This window comes from Atheta coriaria, unplaced genomic scaffold (assembly GCF_025399875.1).
Source record: "Atheta coriaria isolate IRGN ID8LTWV9N9 unplaced genomic scaffold, Caltech_Dcor_3.1 hic_scaffold_9_pilon, whole genome shotgun sequence".
Taxonomy (NCBI): Eukaryota; Metazoa; Arthropoda; class Insecta; order Coleoptera; family Staphylinidae; genus Dalotia; species Dalotia coriaria.
The window spans coordinates 8,121,764-8,136,975 of NW_027045451.1; the positions used below are offsets into that span (position 1 = coordinate 8,121,764).

A 15,212-nucleotide genomic window follows, 5' to 3' on the forward strand; every position below is an offset into this window, starting at 1 on the left:
CCACATCGGGGATGCGGCCGACGTCGACGTCGTGGGTTTGTTGTAGTCGGCCAGGGGTCCGTCGGTGGACCGTGAGCTGGCGAGAGTGGCCAGGGGCCCGTCGATGGACCGTGAGCTGGCGAGGGTGGCCAGGGGCCCGTCGATGGACCGTGAGCTGGCGAGAGTGGCCAGGGGCCCGTCGATGGACCGTGAGCTGGCGAGAATCGACATCGACAGGGTGGCTGTCGTTATCCATCATCTCATGTGGCGGCGGGCCAGCGGTGAGCGGATGATGCGGGTTGGGCGTAGAGGTAGGCGGTGGCATCGGCCCATCGTCATGCGGATGGTTACTTTGTGAAAGGGTCGCCGGCGGCATGTTAGGCGGTCCCATACTGGGCGGCGGACCCATGCCGCTGAGGTGGTGGCCGACCGGTGGTGGGTCCATGTTATAATTGGTCGGCGGGCCAGGGCTGAGCGGCATCGACGACGGCGACGTGCCGCCAAAGCCCATCTTGTTGTTGTAACACGACTCGCGTGTCTCTGCGAGCTTTAGGACGCGGCGTTGAGCCTGCACCAACGGGACGGGCACTGGACGGCCAAACCGCGCGATTAGCTGGCGTCGGACCTCCGCCCATGTGATGGAGCCCATTCGTGGAGCTACGTCCATTGCGTACCAGTACAGCGCGGCTTGCACGAGGTAGCTCATGAGCATGACCACCTTCTCTTGATCTGTTTGGCTGTGACTAATCATTTCAAAGAGATTCAGCCACAACTCGGCTTGAATGACGGTCTTGTGTCCCGAGTATTTCTCGAGATCGGGAGTGGCCATCTTGGGACACGTGCTTCCTGAATCTTGGATTAATTTGGTATCTTCATAGATCTTGGGTATCCTACCGACTGCGCCAAATTGATACGTAGGTTAGCTGTCAGGGCCAGGTCGGAAGCACGAATGCCGCTGAGAGCTGCCACACGTCATCAGGACAGCTCCCTAGAGATCCTAGCACCCTAGGATCTCTAGTTAAGCATCCTTAGCGCGGTCAAGTCGGCGGTGCTCGTAGCCCCAATCGCCGCTAGAGGGCGCCGGAGCCAAAGGTGGCTTCAATATCAATCACTAACAATAAATTTCACCAAGATATTTCTCTAAACCTGTGCAATCGGTCAACTTCAATTTCAACCATACCATAGACAACATTGCGTACAACATTTTAGCGCCATCATTGATTAAATCATTAAACTATAACTATTATTGAATCTTTAATCTATTTTCATTCCTTAATTTAACATTTATGGAATAAGTATTTCTAATATTTAATATTTCTTATTCTATTCTGATAAAGATAAATTCAAAACTACAAAAATCATAAAAGTTGGTCCAGTCGTTCTTGAGTTATAAATAGTGAAACTTAAACGATTTTCTTTTATATATGTTACGGTTGAATGTGAGAAAACGGTGGTACACATGTGTATAACCCATAGGGCCTCGGAAAATGTAGGTGGTCCATGCACCCATTTACCACTAAATCAGCCTTGAGTTTAAACTCGCTGATCAAAATTTTAAAGATCGCTAATCTCAATACAGTGGAATCCCGGTAATCCGACAATCACTTTGCAGGGCAGTGTCGGATGAGTGAATTTGTCGGATTATAGAAAACTGCCTAAGACTTACAGACTTACAGTCCGGAATTTTTTTCAAAAGAGTACCTTGTAATCCGACAAATTACAAATCCTAAAGTACAAACATATGGCATATGATCATGTCGGATTACAAGGTGTGTCGGATTAAGCAGTGTGCCTTTACCGGGATTCCACTGTACTTGAAAATATTGAAATTCCTAAGTATAGGAAAGTTCGGCTAGAGGATACTGCCCGAATGCATTTATATGAAATTTCAAATTACGCTCGAATGACTGCACCAAATTTGATAATTCTGTCTTTCAAATGTTTCTCACAATCAGGACAACGCCTTATTAAAAGAAAATTTTTAAAAAATCAATTGCAGTTGTAAATGCTGATTACGAAATGATTACGATCAGCCAGCAGCTGGTAACTTCAATACATACGATTAGCGCCTCTTCCGCTAGAGTAAAACGTTGTTTAGTCTGTTTAGACTACTGCTCTTTAGGAGATTGCCGTGGTGTAATTAGAAGTTATCACTATGTTCAAATGAAACATTTCCGCTTTTTACACATTAACGGGTTAATTAAATAATTGGGAGGGGAATGTGCACATTTGCTTGTATGTTGTACGATGAACAAGGCGCAGTATTGCTATTAACTATCGACAGTTAAATTTATAGAAGTGCATTTGTTTTTTTTTTCTGGACAGGGATGTGGATACTTCTTTTTCTTGTTTTATTTTATTTTATTTATATTACGCGTGTTGCGCAGAGTGAATTTTAATAAGAATAGAGAGTTTATTATTTAAACGCTAATAACAATCCAGTGTTGCTTGATATTACATAGAACAGAACTACCCTTGACAAAGTAACGAACTTAACTAACTGTCTACTAAAGCACATGGTGGCTGGCAAGCCACTCAGCCACTTGGGGTGGGTTGCGCCACGCAACTTGAGAAAGAGCGCAAATATGCTACAGATATTTACTTAATATCTATAACATAAAAATGAATCGCAAAAAATGTTGGTAACCGCTTTACTCAACAACGCCTAGACCAATTTGGCCAATTCTTTTTTTAAAGTGTTCGTTTAAGTCAAAAGATGGTTTTGACGGCAAGAAAAATTTGAATAATTGCCGGGTAAACGAGGAAAAGCGAAGTATTCTTTTTTCAACTGATAAACGAAACAAATTCCGTAGCCTTCTTCGATTTATTTTTGATTCATTGTTTTATATCGTGTTTTGCGTAAAGTGTTTTCTACTGAGTTTTCTTTCGTCAACTGATAAACGAAACAAATTCCGCAGCTTTCTTCGATTCATTTTTGTTTGATTGTTTCATTTCGTGTTTTGTGCAAAGTGTTTAATTATCTATGATCGCTAATAGAGCGAGAGCCAGTGACGGCCAGACTTTCGTCATTTTAGGAAAGATGAAATTTTGTCCATGTGTTTCTCCAACACAGGTAAGAACGATCCCCAATTATGAAACCTGGATCGTGGTTCCTTTGGCAGTTAACAGCTAACAAAGATGTAAACTTGATGACCTATGTTTCGTTATTTTAGCAAACTCCATTTTTGCATATTTTGTTCGTTATTATAACATGCGCTGCTCATTGCCAGTCACCTGGTATGGTTCCAACCGTAGCCAGACACCCCTAAAGTATATTATATTTTAACTTTGTTACTTTCGTTATATTAGGAAAGCTGAATTTGATACACATTATACAGAGAGCTATGAAACTGTGTTTTCTTTCGTGCCAGACAGTTTGGTCGGTTCTATCATCTTGCCAGACGCATTGAAAGTGTATAAAAGTTGCAAAAGTTAAATTTGCTTCATCAAACGGTTCAATAAAGAAATTGAAGATAATAAAAATTAGTCCGGAATATACTGGATTATAACTTATAATAATAAATAATTTATTAGTCATACAACACAACCAACGTTTTTTATATTTATACTAGCTGACCTGGCAAACTTCGTACCGCCTTATTTATTTTTTTTATTTATTTAAACTTTATTACACAAAAAAATAATATTGTACAAAAGGCGGACTTAATGCCGTAAGGCATTCTCTGCCAGTCACATCGTTAGCGACCCGCCCCGGCTTCGCACGGAAGTAAAAAAACCGCATCAAAATCCGTTGCGTAGTTACAATGATTTAAGCATACAAAGGGACAGACAGAGAAAGGCGACTTTCCTTTTCCAAACAAAAACATCAACCGGTCAACTTCAACCCACACACACATACACACGTCTATGCTTGGGGGGGGAAGACTTTATCTAAAACCTTTGTCAAAAACTTTAATAACCTTATTGTTTGCGCGGCGGGTATGTCACAAATTACAACAGATTACTAAATAAGTCACAATTAAAGTTTCGTTCCAACACTGATTTGGATTGCGGTTTCCTTTAAAAATGTAACGTTTCACGCACGTCTATGCCTAGGGGGAAGCTACGAATTGCACAGAGGGGAGACGGAGATAAAAAACATTATATTTGTGTGCTCTTTTTTTCCCGTAGGCTAAACCATATAAGCGAATATGTTTGTTTCCTTTTAGTGTCGTTTAGTGTTCTCTAAAGGAGTTTTTACTTCAGAAAGTATCCTAGTAACCTTCTCCAAACAAAAACATCAACCGATCAACTTCAACCCACACGTACACACATACACACGTCTATGCGTGTGACGGGGATAATAGAAAACTTTGTATTTACGATATCACAAATAATTAGCAATAAATTAAAATTGCGACTATAATTTGAGATTTAAACTATCCTATCTTTCAAGTTGGATCAACTGCACATGGTGTGCGAATTTTATTATAATCGGTTAAGTGGTTTAGGAGTCCATTGAGGACAAACATTGTGACACGAGATTTATATATATTACTAGTTAACCGGGCAAACGTTGTTTTGCCATATAAATTATTTCAAGTTTCTAGATAAATTTTAGTGTAGACAAAAAGTAACTTACTTATTATAAAAAATAGGGGTTGGTGATAAGAAACCAAAAATTGTATATTTTAATAAAATTAATTAAAACACATTAAAAAAATAAAAACAAAAAATTTCGACCAAAATTTAAAAAAAATTAAGGGTGAACAACCCTTATCACTTAGAGATATGAAGTTACTGAATACGCATATAAAAATTTTCTTTGAGCGGGATGAAAAATGATTAAATTACTAAAATTACTAAAATGGCTATAAAGCCGTTTCGGAGGAGTATGGAAACAAACACTGTGACACGCAAATTAACAAGTCGCAGTATTGCTATTAACTATCGACAATACTCTTTAAATTTAAGTGCATTTGTTTTTTTTCTTGGCTGGGATGTGGAAACTTCTTTTTCTTGTTTTATTTTATTTTATTTTTGTTATAAATCTTCTTCTATACTATAAAAATGAATCGCAAAAAGTGTTGGTAACCGCTTTTCTCAGCAACGCCTGAACCAATTTGGCCAATTCTTTTTTTTAAATGTTCGTTAAAGTCAAAGGGTGGTTTTGACGGCGAGAAAAATTCAAATAATTGCCGGGAAAATGGGGAAAAACACGTGTGTTATCATATGCATTTGGCAAAACACCTGCCAGGGGACAGCTGCAATTATATTTTATATGCTTTGTTCTCTAAGTTCACTCCAGACTGCAGCTGCATCATTCTTGCAACGTTAGCAGGAATATCCCCAAGACCTTCATTTGCTTCAGCTTTGTACTCGTAATTCATTCGCTCTTGAGATTTTGTGCAAGTTACACGGTAAATAAATCGTAAAATCAGCAAGAGTTTTGTTCACTGCATACCTCATCCATTTAAATATAGATATAAATCTAGAGAACCCATGTTTTTCACAGGGTCAATTGTTGTTTGTTGTTTGTTTATGCGCCAGGTAATCAAACAAAAAACATCGTATATCACAAAGCACTACAATGAAATTAAAACTGATATTTGTAATTATTTGAGCCGAGTAAAAAATAGGTAGGAACAAAAAAACTGCCACATTCTAAATCTGACAGAACGAAGTCTGTCGGGTCCGCTAGTATATAAACTCAAATAAACTTTTCTAGATGTAATTGTACCTGTATCAGCACTTCCCTAATTTCTTTTCCTTAATGCCGCAATTTTTAGTACCTTCAAGCAACATTCCCCAAAATAATACGGATAAGGTACACATTCCCCGGTAAATGTACGTATAAACTTTGGTTAAACAATGTACGTTTTATACGCATTTACCGTAACATTTACTTTAGCTCGCCCACCCAATTTGCTACAGCTTTTTATTTCGTAAATACTCCTGAAAGACTTCTTTTACTATTGATGTCTGTTTAAGCTTCACACTGTTGGTTGTACAGAGGTGAATTTCACCTCGATTAATAATCGTTTTATCACAAATTAGCTGCCTGCTTCATCAAACGGTTCAATAAAGAAATTGAAGATAATAAAAATTAGTCCGGAATATACTGGATTATAAGTCGCACAACACAACCGACGCTTTTTATATAATATTTACCTATAATATAGGTGTAAAGTAAAGGTTTCACGGTTGAGGTTATGTTCTGGAAACACTGGTCTTAATATTCATTTATTTAAAACGTAGAATTCTTCACATTACGACACAAATTAGTCGTATTGCAATCATACTTTCACATCTGATATGTTGTGACAACATAAATTTTTAAATTTATTTTAGTGTAATGTTATTTTTAATTATGTGATTATAATTTCCCATTCAATGTCCTCCATACTCCACGCTCGAGCTCCCATTTGACGAAGTAATCAGTCATTTCTGACACGGCCTTCACCAAACTAATCTAATAACTTGTTATCAACGAGAAGATTTGGTAGTCATGTTTTGGACGTTTTGAAGACCGTTAGAGATAAATAAAAAAACTAGCGCACACGCTTTGCGACGCATCAAACAAAATTAAGTCTTATGTCATAAAAAGAACTGCAAATTTTAGGCTTGAGCGATAACCTTTCGCACATTACATTTACAGATATTGTATGTATGTATGTATATTGACGTTCTGAACCGTCCATATAAAAAGAAGCGGCCGTTGTGCATTTTGTAGAAAGTGATCAAATTGCAAAAATGAAGCACATTGTAATTGCATTGGCGTGCATCGTCGTCGCCATTTCTGCGCGGCCATCGCCTAACTTGTTGTGTGGTACACAAAATCAAATAGTGTGTTCTATGATGCCATCCGCTCAATCAGTTCCAGTTATGCCGTTATCAACAAATATTCGACAGACCTTCGACTTAGGTAATAATTTTTAATGATTGTATAAATTTAAGTTAAAATAATAACATTATATTTCTAAACACAGCTCCTACACATCTGCCATTACAATCTGCGCCTGTTGCTGCTCCGAGCCAAGATGCTTCCTTCCTGGTGCAGTATCAGATGCCAACGCCGTCTTCAAATCAACAAGTTGCACCTGCAACCAGCTTTTCAAATCAATTCAATCCAAATGGTTTAGTTCCACTTAATAGCGGTGGCTCTAGTTGGCCAGTTCAAAGTAATAATGTGGCACTGCCATATACCGGCGTCTCTAGTTTACCAGTTCAAAGTAATATTGGTGCACTGCCATTCAACGGCGTCTCTAGCTTGCCAGTTCAAAGTAATAATTTTGCACTGCCATATACCGGCGTCTCTAGTTTGCCAGTTCAAAGTAATAATTTTGTGCAGCCATTCAGTATGCCAACCCAGGGTCATGCTTTACTAACTCCAATGCAGACCGGCAGTATACCTACGCAAAATGGCGGGATGTTCATGAACTCGTATCCACAACAACTCAGGCCTGCATCAACCAGAACCTACCAAACTTACTAAATATTTACTTTATTTGTTACTTTTTTAAATGCCGTTTATTAATAAATGTACCATCATCAAATTCCATGACCCATATGACCAATCTCCACATTAAACCTCCAGATCGCAAATGATGCTATGTTAGCCGTTGGTCTTGCCAAATAAATAAGATTGTAATAAATTGCGTAATGATAGGTCACGGCACCGGAATTGATAAAAAATTACAATAAATACCAGGGGACAAATGGCAAAAAAAACTAGTTCAATCATGAGAACATCCGCTATCGTACTGTTAGCTACAAGCTTCATGCTTGTGGCTTGCCTCGCTGAATTTACCTATGGAGACTGCGGCAGCGACTGCTCTAGCGATTGCGAAAATTGCGTCACCTCCAACTGCGGAGACTGCTCCAATAACTGTGGATGCACTACACGTGTATGCCACCAATCTTGCGCCGTCCGTTGTCAGCAGTGTTCCAGCACCTGCAGTTCATCATGCAGGGGAAGGGTGCCCGACTCAGCACCCGAAACAATGAAGCAGAGACAGGAACAGCATGATTTGGCTTCTGAAAGATCATCAAACACTGATTTGAAGAATGATGCCAACTCCAACGTTACATCCATCTTTGATATTACATCAAGTGTAAGCAATAACAACACCATTCATATGCCTGTGGAGTACACTTTCAACCATCACACGAATGTGACTGTAGTTCCTGCGCCGGCTCCAAATATCCACATCAATGTTACTACTGGCGGTGGTTCGAGCGAGCCCAGAGTGATCACTTTACCTTCTGCAGTTTCCGCACCGAATATCATTCCACACAATCCAAATGGTTCGGTTGTCAATATAAATCACACCACAGTTACAACTTCGGCTGGCCAACCATGCTGCAACATTACACCCAGCAATTGTCAAAACCCTAAATCCTGTTCGGAGACGGTATGCGGGCCAAGATGCAATCAGCAGCCCTACCCTGGTTTCGTTCAACAACCATGGCAAGTTCCTGTACAGCAACCGGTGCAGTACCCAGTACCACAACCGATCCAAGTCCCTGTACCGCAACCAATCCATGTTCCTGTACCACAACCCTACCCTCAACCTTATCCAGTCATTCAGAGAGTAGCGGTCCCTCAACCATACCCAGTCGTCCAAAGAGTACCAGTCCCACAACCTTACCCCGTTGAAAGACAAGTCCCAGTGCCGCAACCGTATCCAGTTGTGCAAAGAGTGGCAGTACCTCAGCCCTACCCTGTTGAAAGACAAGTAGCAGTGCCACAACCCTATCCAGTGGTTCAGAATGTACCTGTTCCCCAACCATACCCGGTGGAGAGGCAAGTTCCTGTCCCCCAACCCTACCCTGTTGTACAAAGAATACCAGTACCTATCCCTCAGCCTTACCCTGTTGAGCGTCCAGTGCCAGTAGTTCTTCCACAACCACCTCCAGTATACACACAACCTGCGCCAGTATATACTCAACCGTCATGTTTGCTCAACACGCTACAAGGCGGCCAGTACTCGGCATGTGCGCAAACTCTCGAGAACCGACAATTGTTTGGTCAAAGCTCAGCTGTGGCATTAGATCAATGGAGTCAAAGCGCCAGACGCGCTGATGGATGTATCACGCTAAATCAGTATCCGTGGACTCAATGTAATCTCCAGCAAACAGGGGTAGTAGGATTTGGAGGCCTACCAAGCGGTAGAATCCTACCAGGTGTGTAAAAACAATCTTTAAGGTGTGTTCAAGTAGGTATACATTTGATAGCATATTATAAATTCACAATAAATTTTTACTTGCAGAACAACGCCTCGCAGAAGAATACGGACGCAAACTAAATTGCAAATTAAGGCAGAATGCATTGAGGTGTACATAATAACTAAAAATTTTGTTTACCATATTTCGGAAACCGAAACTTTCTCAATAAAAAAGTCTTGAAAACCTTTAACGACGCCTTTCGCTTGATACCATTCGACGTTTCTCGATTGTATTGATTGAATCGCACGCGGCACAGTAGTCTTACTTGTATCACCGTAAACTCGTAAATTTTCGCAGCATGTGTCATGCTTCTTGTCGTAGTTCAACGTGATCACCGTATTGCAGACGTTTGTCGGCACCACGAAGTTTTTATAATGCTCAAAGTAATCATCTTCATGTCTGAGGACACCAACTTTTTTCACCATAATAAAAGTGTTGGTTACTTGGATTTGATGACGCATTGCACTCAGCCATTGGTCTGATAGAAAGACATTTCTGTACAAAATCAACAAAATAAATAAATACATTCTAATATTTTTCAAAAAATAGTCAAATAATACCTCAAAACCTTATGCAACTTCTTTTGCAGCATATTTTTATGATTGCTTTCAATATGACCCTTAGCAAGATCTGGAAATTTGATGGTGAAGACCTCTTTGGGTGTGTAGGGTGTTGATCCAAAAAGAATGACTACCTCTTGCACTTTTTGACAACTACTCATCAATGAACTTAGATTCGTCGTAATATCTTCCACGCTTCTGAATGCATTCGACGCCAAATTGAAATACTTCTGCACTATGATTGATATACTGTGTGAATGTATGTTTGGCTCAGGTTTTCTTTTACTCAAGGCATTCTTCAGCCATGAATATGGATATGGAAGTTGCGATTTTTCGTAGAGCACCGCTTTGAGAATTTCGATGATTACAGAAACGCATGTCTGCGGCGTAAGAATCATGTCTTTCATATCAACGTTGATATTTCTCGTCTTAGGATTGACCACATTATTATCACCAAAACAATTTAATGCTTCCATTTTATTTTAATTCTTAATTTATTGTAATTAATTAGCACACACTAATTTATGGCTTTTTGTTAACTGGGAAATTTTAACATTTTTTATAGAGTATTCTATTTAAAAAATTAGACAATCAAACGTAAAACTTCATTTGTAATTTTGTTTCATATCACACTACACTAAACTTTTTTGGTTAAGAAATAACGGTCTTGACATTTGAAATTAGCTATCTTGTTGCGGTGTTGTTGCGCGTGCGCAACAAAATATACCAAGCGTTTATAAACGAACAGTAGTTATAATATGTAATCCATTGTTATATTTATTTAAAATTGTACGTGGAAGTTATTGATGATGCCATCGAGGCGTAACAAGTATTCAATTGACGTCAAATTTTAAATAAATATATACATATTTAAAAACCGCGTACGCTTGCAATAACATTATCTTCATGAATACCTACATCTTTATATTCCAGAAACTGCATGCTGAACACCCCGGTACCCGAAGTTAGTGTTCGAATTGTAGTAGAATAGCCAACCAATTCAGATAAAGGTGTTTCGGCGACAACCATTTTATTTTTACCTTTGACTGTTACATTTTGAATGGTGGCACGTTTCCGACTTAAGTCGGCCATTACAGCGGACAAGTGTTCTTCAGGCAGTATGACTTCCAGGTTCATTATTGGTTCCATTATTGCGGTCCCGGACTTTTCAAGCAACTATTAACAAAGTAATATTTATCATCAGTGTTTATAAGTGCAATAATATAGTCAGCACAAAAACTGCGCTTGTTTCATCGTTCTTTTCCCATAAAAGAGTTAAATGCAAAAACGATTCACACGTTTGTGGGGCTGACTTAATATTCGAATTCTAATCTAATTACTTAACTCTATTCAACTTAATACAATCAATCTCCTTTGATTTCGACCACGTTTTACAGTATTTAATCACTTCACCGACTTTCAGCAACACTTGACTTCAAATCTGCCGTGTTTACAACTTCTTTGTATTTTAAACCATACCAACAACAATAATTCTCATGCATACCACCTTTATTTGAAATATCACTGAATTCACACCATTCATTCAAACTACTTCCCACATGTAACAGAGTAAAAATGTCCTTTACCTTTCTAATGCACTGTGTGGTAGTAGCTGATATCACAGATTCAGTTGTCCCGCGTCCAATGGAAAAATGATGCAGAATCAATTGCACGCCTATAATTGGAGCGCCCACTTTAGCTCCATGCGCTAAACCAATCTCAACACCTTGCCGAATTGCATTCAAATGCTTCGGATATAAATTCGCTAAGTTACTAGCGGCATCCGGGGATTTATCAAACTTAAGTATATCTTTCACCTCGCCATTCGTAGGCACTAATGAAATGCTTATATTCACGGTTTGCTTACTGCTACCAATTTTGTTTCGTAAACAAAATCTTCGCGCACTGATGAAAGTGCTGCTTCCCGATAGGAAATTTGTAATGGACCTAAATCTGCGTCGATTTTATACTCTTTAAGTATGCGATCTTTGATTATTTCAAGATGGAGTTCACCCATTCCTTGGAAAACAAAATGATTTTGAAATACTCTCGGACCTTATATACAATCATTTACCCGCTAGCACAGTTTGTCCGGTATCCTCAGCGTGTGTCACCCTTATACTTGGATCCTCCCGCTGAAGTTCCAGCAGTGCTTGATCCAACGGTGCTTGAAACGTCAAACTCGGTGGTTCAATCGAACAGAAAAACACTGCATCGGGTACAGTCACTCTTGAAACTTTTAATAACTCATCAACACCTTGTTTTCCTCTAGCTTGTTGAGCGCTTCCCACGGAATTTGTGATGAAGTCGCCTGCAATTGTTTGCTGTATAAAAACTTCGAATTAAAATAAAGTAGCAACAAAGTAATAAAACACAAACCTTTAATCCAGTAACAACTGCAATATTTCCACAACCAACTGTTTCAACTTCATCAAAATCATTCGCATGTGCCATTAATAACTTAGTAGTCTGTTCAGACGAATTCTTATCCATGTTGAACAATTTCTGCCCTCTATTCAACACTCCGTTGTAAATACGTAGGAAAACAAGGGGACCTTTTTGTTTATCATGTAATACTTTAAATGCCCTTGCTGCTAAGTTATCTTTGAATGCGTCGAACTTCTTTGATTGTTTTTCTGGTGATGGAAGATAAAGAATTACAGAATCCATCAATGGTTGAACTCCTATGTTTTTATATGCGCTGCCGCACAAAACTGGAATTAATTTCTTCAAATATATTTAATTATTATAATATTTAAAACTAGTTACTACTTTCTAAATAGTAATTATATACCTGTGAAGTCATAGCTCGTGCAATGGCTGGAACAATATCACTAGTCTTGATATCATCAATAGTTTCTTTCTCAATAATAATATTTGCCAAACAATCATCATGTTCAGACACAATATCGATTAATTTCGAACGTGCAATATTTATTTCATTAAGAATTGCACCATCTTCATGAGTAATATTTGATTTTGTAAGTGAATTGTCCTTATCATCACTGTACATTATTTTTTCTTGGGTTAATACATCAATCACACCTAATAACTTTCCAGATTGTTTGTAGGGTATTTGTAGTGGTAAAGCTTGAATATCCAACTTTTCACTAATTGAATCACAGGACATTTTATAATTAGCATCTGCCCTGTCCATTTTATTTACAAATGCAATGCTGGGGATGTTGTACTTTTGCGCTTGTCTCCACACTGTTAATGTTTGTGCTTCAACTCCTAAATATAACATCTTATAATTAATATGTTGTTTCATTTGAAAATTAGATATTCATACCTGCTGAACCATCTAGAATTAATATAGCCCCATCCATTACATTTAATGCTTGCTCAACCTCCATAGTAAAATCAATATGCCCAGGTGTATCAATTAAATTAAAATGATGCTTTTTCCATGGGAATGTTACAGCAGCTGATTTTATAGTTATCCCTCGATTCCTTTCTTGTTCCATGTAGTCTGTGACTGTATTGCCATGATGAACTTCTCCCATTTGTTTGATTAATCCAGAGAAATATAACATCCTTTCTGTTGTTGTAGTTTTGCCTGGATATAACATATATTTTATAAATATTGTTTAGTTGCCACATTAATTTAATTTCAAACCTGCATCAATATGTGCCATAATACCAATGTTTCGAATGTTTCTCATATTTTCTTGCAGATATTTTCTTGTAGAATATTGCCTGTAACATTTGATGTTGCTTATTTTCCTCAATTTGAGGATTTGTATTCTAGAGAGAATCATTTTGTTTAATTAGTTAATCTAATATTATTCACTAGTCACAATCAGATGATACAAAAAAGTTAACACATCAAAAAGATAGGTTAATATCAAGAAAGCATGAGTAAACATGCAACATGAGATCCAAAGCTCTGCTCCCTCTCCTTCAAAGTGAAATAAATTAAATAAGTATAAATTTAACTCACGGGCGCCGCAAAGTCTACTTCAACATTCGTTTGTGCCAAAACTCATTTCCACACCACCATGAGGTAGAGTACGTGGCGCGTTTTTTATCGTGGTATCCCCAGCAGGCCTAATCTACACGCACTATTCCAAAATTTATTGGATTATCTTCCGATTCGCTCTTCGCGATGGACCAGGTGTTGTGCGTTAATTGTTTTCAGAACCGATCGAAATATCACAGGTAAAATTTTCTGCCATACTATCCGCGATGGGATTATCGTTTTCAATGCTATCTTGGTTCTCGAGTTCATCGTACGTGTGCTCAAAAACGGTAATCGTATTTAAATACAAATTACTAATTTACTTTTCTTGCCTTCTCTTGGGCAAAGATTTCAATAATTTTGTCGTACTCTAGTTTTTTAAAAATATCATTTTCTATAGACATTAATGCGAAGTCATTTAAGTGCTCTTGTGAAAGACTATTGCGCAGATAGTTTTTGGCTCGTTTTAAAACTGAAAATGTCCTTTCTCCACTTGCATTAGAAACGGGCAAGGTCAAAAAATTTGCAGTATTGTGTGTATATTTGGAAAAGTTAATTTTAGACCATTACTTAATGTTGCATACATTTCATGTGGATCTCTAATATTTTCTCATTTTAGAAAATGAGTTAACTCATCAGTGAAATAGTCTGGCTCAATATCTTTTTCATACTTAGACAATAATCGCTCTACACAATTATTAGTCTCAACACGGCTTAATTTTAAATCAAAGAAAATTTTAAAATCGTTAAGAACATTGATATAGACATCGCCCCTTCGAGTAATTTCTGATGTTAATACATCACATACAATATAAAAATGTTGACAATAAAATTTCTTGACAAAAATGCTGTATCATTTTTGTTCGTTTCATCATATGGATATTTGCGTTTTCTTTGTCTCATCTCTTTATAAGAATGATGAGCTGTTAGGATTTAGCCTCCTCTTTAACAGTTTCGAAATTATTTCTGACCTCTGTTATAAATTCGTTTAATGATTTTAATAAACTAACACTATTAAGAATAGTTGTCTTTGGTTCCTGTAAGTATTTGCTGGTAATTTCAATTCTCTGTAGGAGTTTGTTCCAGAAAATTGTTAACAGTGCCGTCTCAAATTGATCGAACTCTTTTGAACTCTGTTTTTTTAATCCAACTACCACCCCAAAAATCTAGATAAAAATTGTAGGAGGATAAACGTTGGTACAACGTGTTCCGCAGATGTGAAAAATGATAGAAAGACGAAATAATTAATATTCCAAAAAAGAGAGTTACCCGCTATTTTACAACCTCAATGGAATATTCCTCAACTCATCTCCTCCACAGATGTTCGAAATTTAAAAAAATTGGCAATATACTACTCGCATTATAGCTACAACTTTCTAATGCAATATTCAAGAAAAGGTCACAAAAATTCGTGGCAGAAAACATCCAAATTTTATTTTAAACAGTTTGTCATAAAGAAATAAAATCGGAGATAAAAAGTTTTAAGTCAGCTATATATCCGTGACGGTTGCTTTGCGGACACGTGTGAAATGCCGTTTTGGGCG

General features: G+C 37.9%; 4 protein-coding genes across 6 annotated transcripts; 2 read left to right on the forward strand and 2 right to left on the reverse strand.

The window, feature by feature from the left end:
* Window positions 1-6,624: 6,624 nt before the first annotated feature.
* On the forward strand, window positions 6,625-7,475 carry LOC135798312 (uncharacterized). The gene is made up of 2 exons (XM_065311115.1): window positions 6,625-6,844; window positions 6,909-7,475. Exons 1-2 carry the CDS (start codon window positions 6,673-6,675, stop codon window positions 7,412-7,414), a joined length of 678 nt encoding a protein of 225 aa, XP_065167187.1. The 5' UTR covers window positions 6,625-6,672; the 3' UTR covers window positions 7,415-7,475.
* A 163-nt stretch (window positions 7,476-7,638) lies between these two features.
* LOC135798309 (BCL-6 corepressor-like protein 1) lies at window positions 7,639-9,337 on the forward strand. Of its 3 annotated transcripts, none has more exons than XM_065311113.1 (2): window positions 7,639-9,137; window positions 9,192-9,337. In XM_065311113.1, exon 1 carries the CDS (start codon window positions 7,662-7,664, stop codon window positions 9,111-9,113), a length of 1,452 nt encoding a protein of 483 aa, XP_065167185.1. In that variant the 5' UTR covers window positions 7,639-7,661; the 3' UTR covers window positions 9,114-9,137; window positions 9,192-9,337. The 3 variants fall into 3 exon arrangements, with proteins under 3 accessions (XP_065167185.1, XP_065167184.1, XP_065167183.1); XM_065311112.1 differs by having other exon boundaries at window positions 7,639-9,127; XM_065311111.1 differs by having other exon boundaries at window positions 7,639-9,105.
* Window positions 9,129-10,558, reverse strand: LOC135798310 (MAD2L1-binding protein). The gene is made up of 2 exons (XM_065311114.1): window positions 9,708-10,558; window positions 9,129-9,642 (listed from the first exon to the last, which is right to left on the reverse strand). Exons 1-2 carry the CDS (start codon window positions 10,181-10,183, stop codon window positions 9,282-9,284), a joined length of 837 nt encoding a protein of 278 aa, XP_065167186.1. The 5' UTR covers window positions 10,184-10,558; the 3' UTR covers window positions 9,129-9,281.
* Window positions 10,301-13,627, reverse strand: mRRF2 (mitochondrial ribosome recycling factor 2). The gene is given in 8 exon segments (XM_065311110.1): window positions 10,301-10,883; window positions 11,294-11,589; window positions 11,592-11,726; window positions 11,782-12,031; window positions 12,087-12,434; window positions 12,502-12,941; window positions 13,000-13,266; window positions 13,327-13,627. Coding segments are annotated over 8 exon segments (2,184 nt in total). The 5' UTR covers window positions 13,469-13,627; the 3' UTR covers window positions 10,301-10,577.
* Window positions 13,628-15,212: the final 1,585 nt, after the last annotated feature.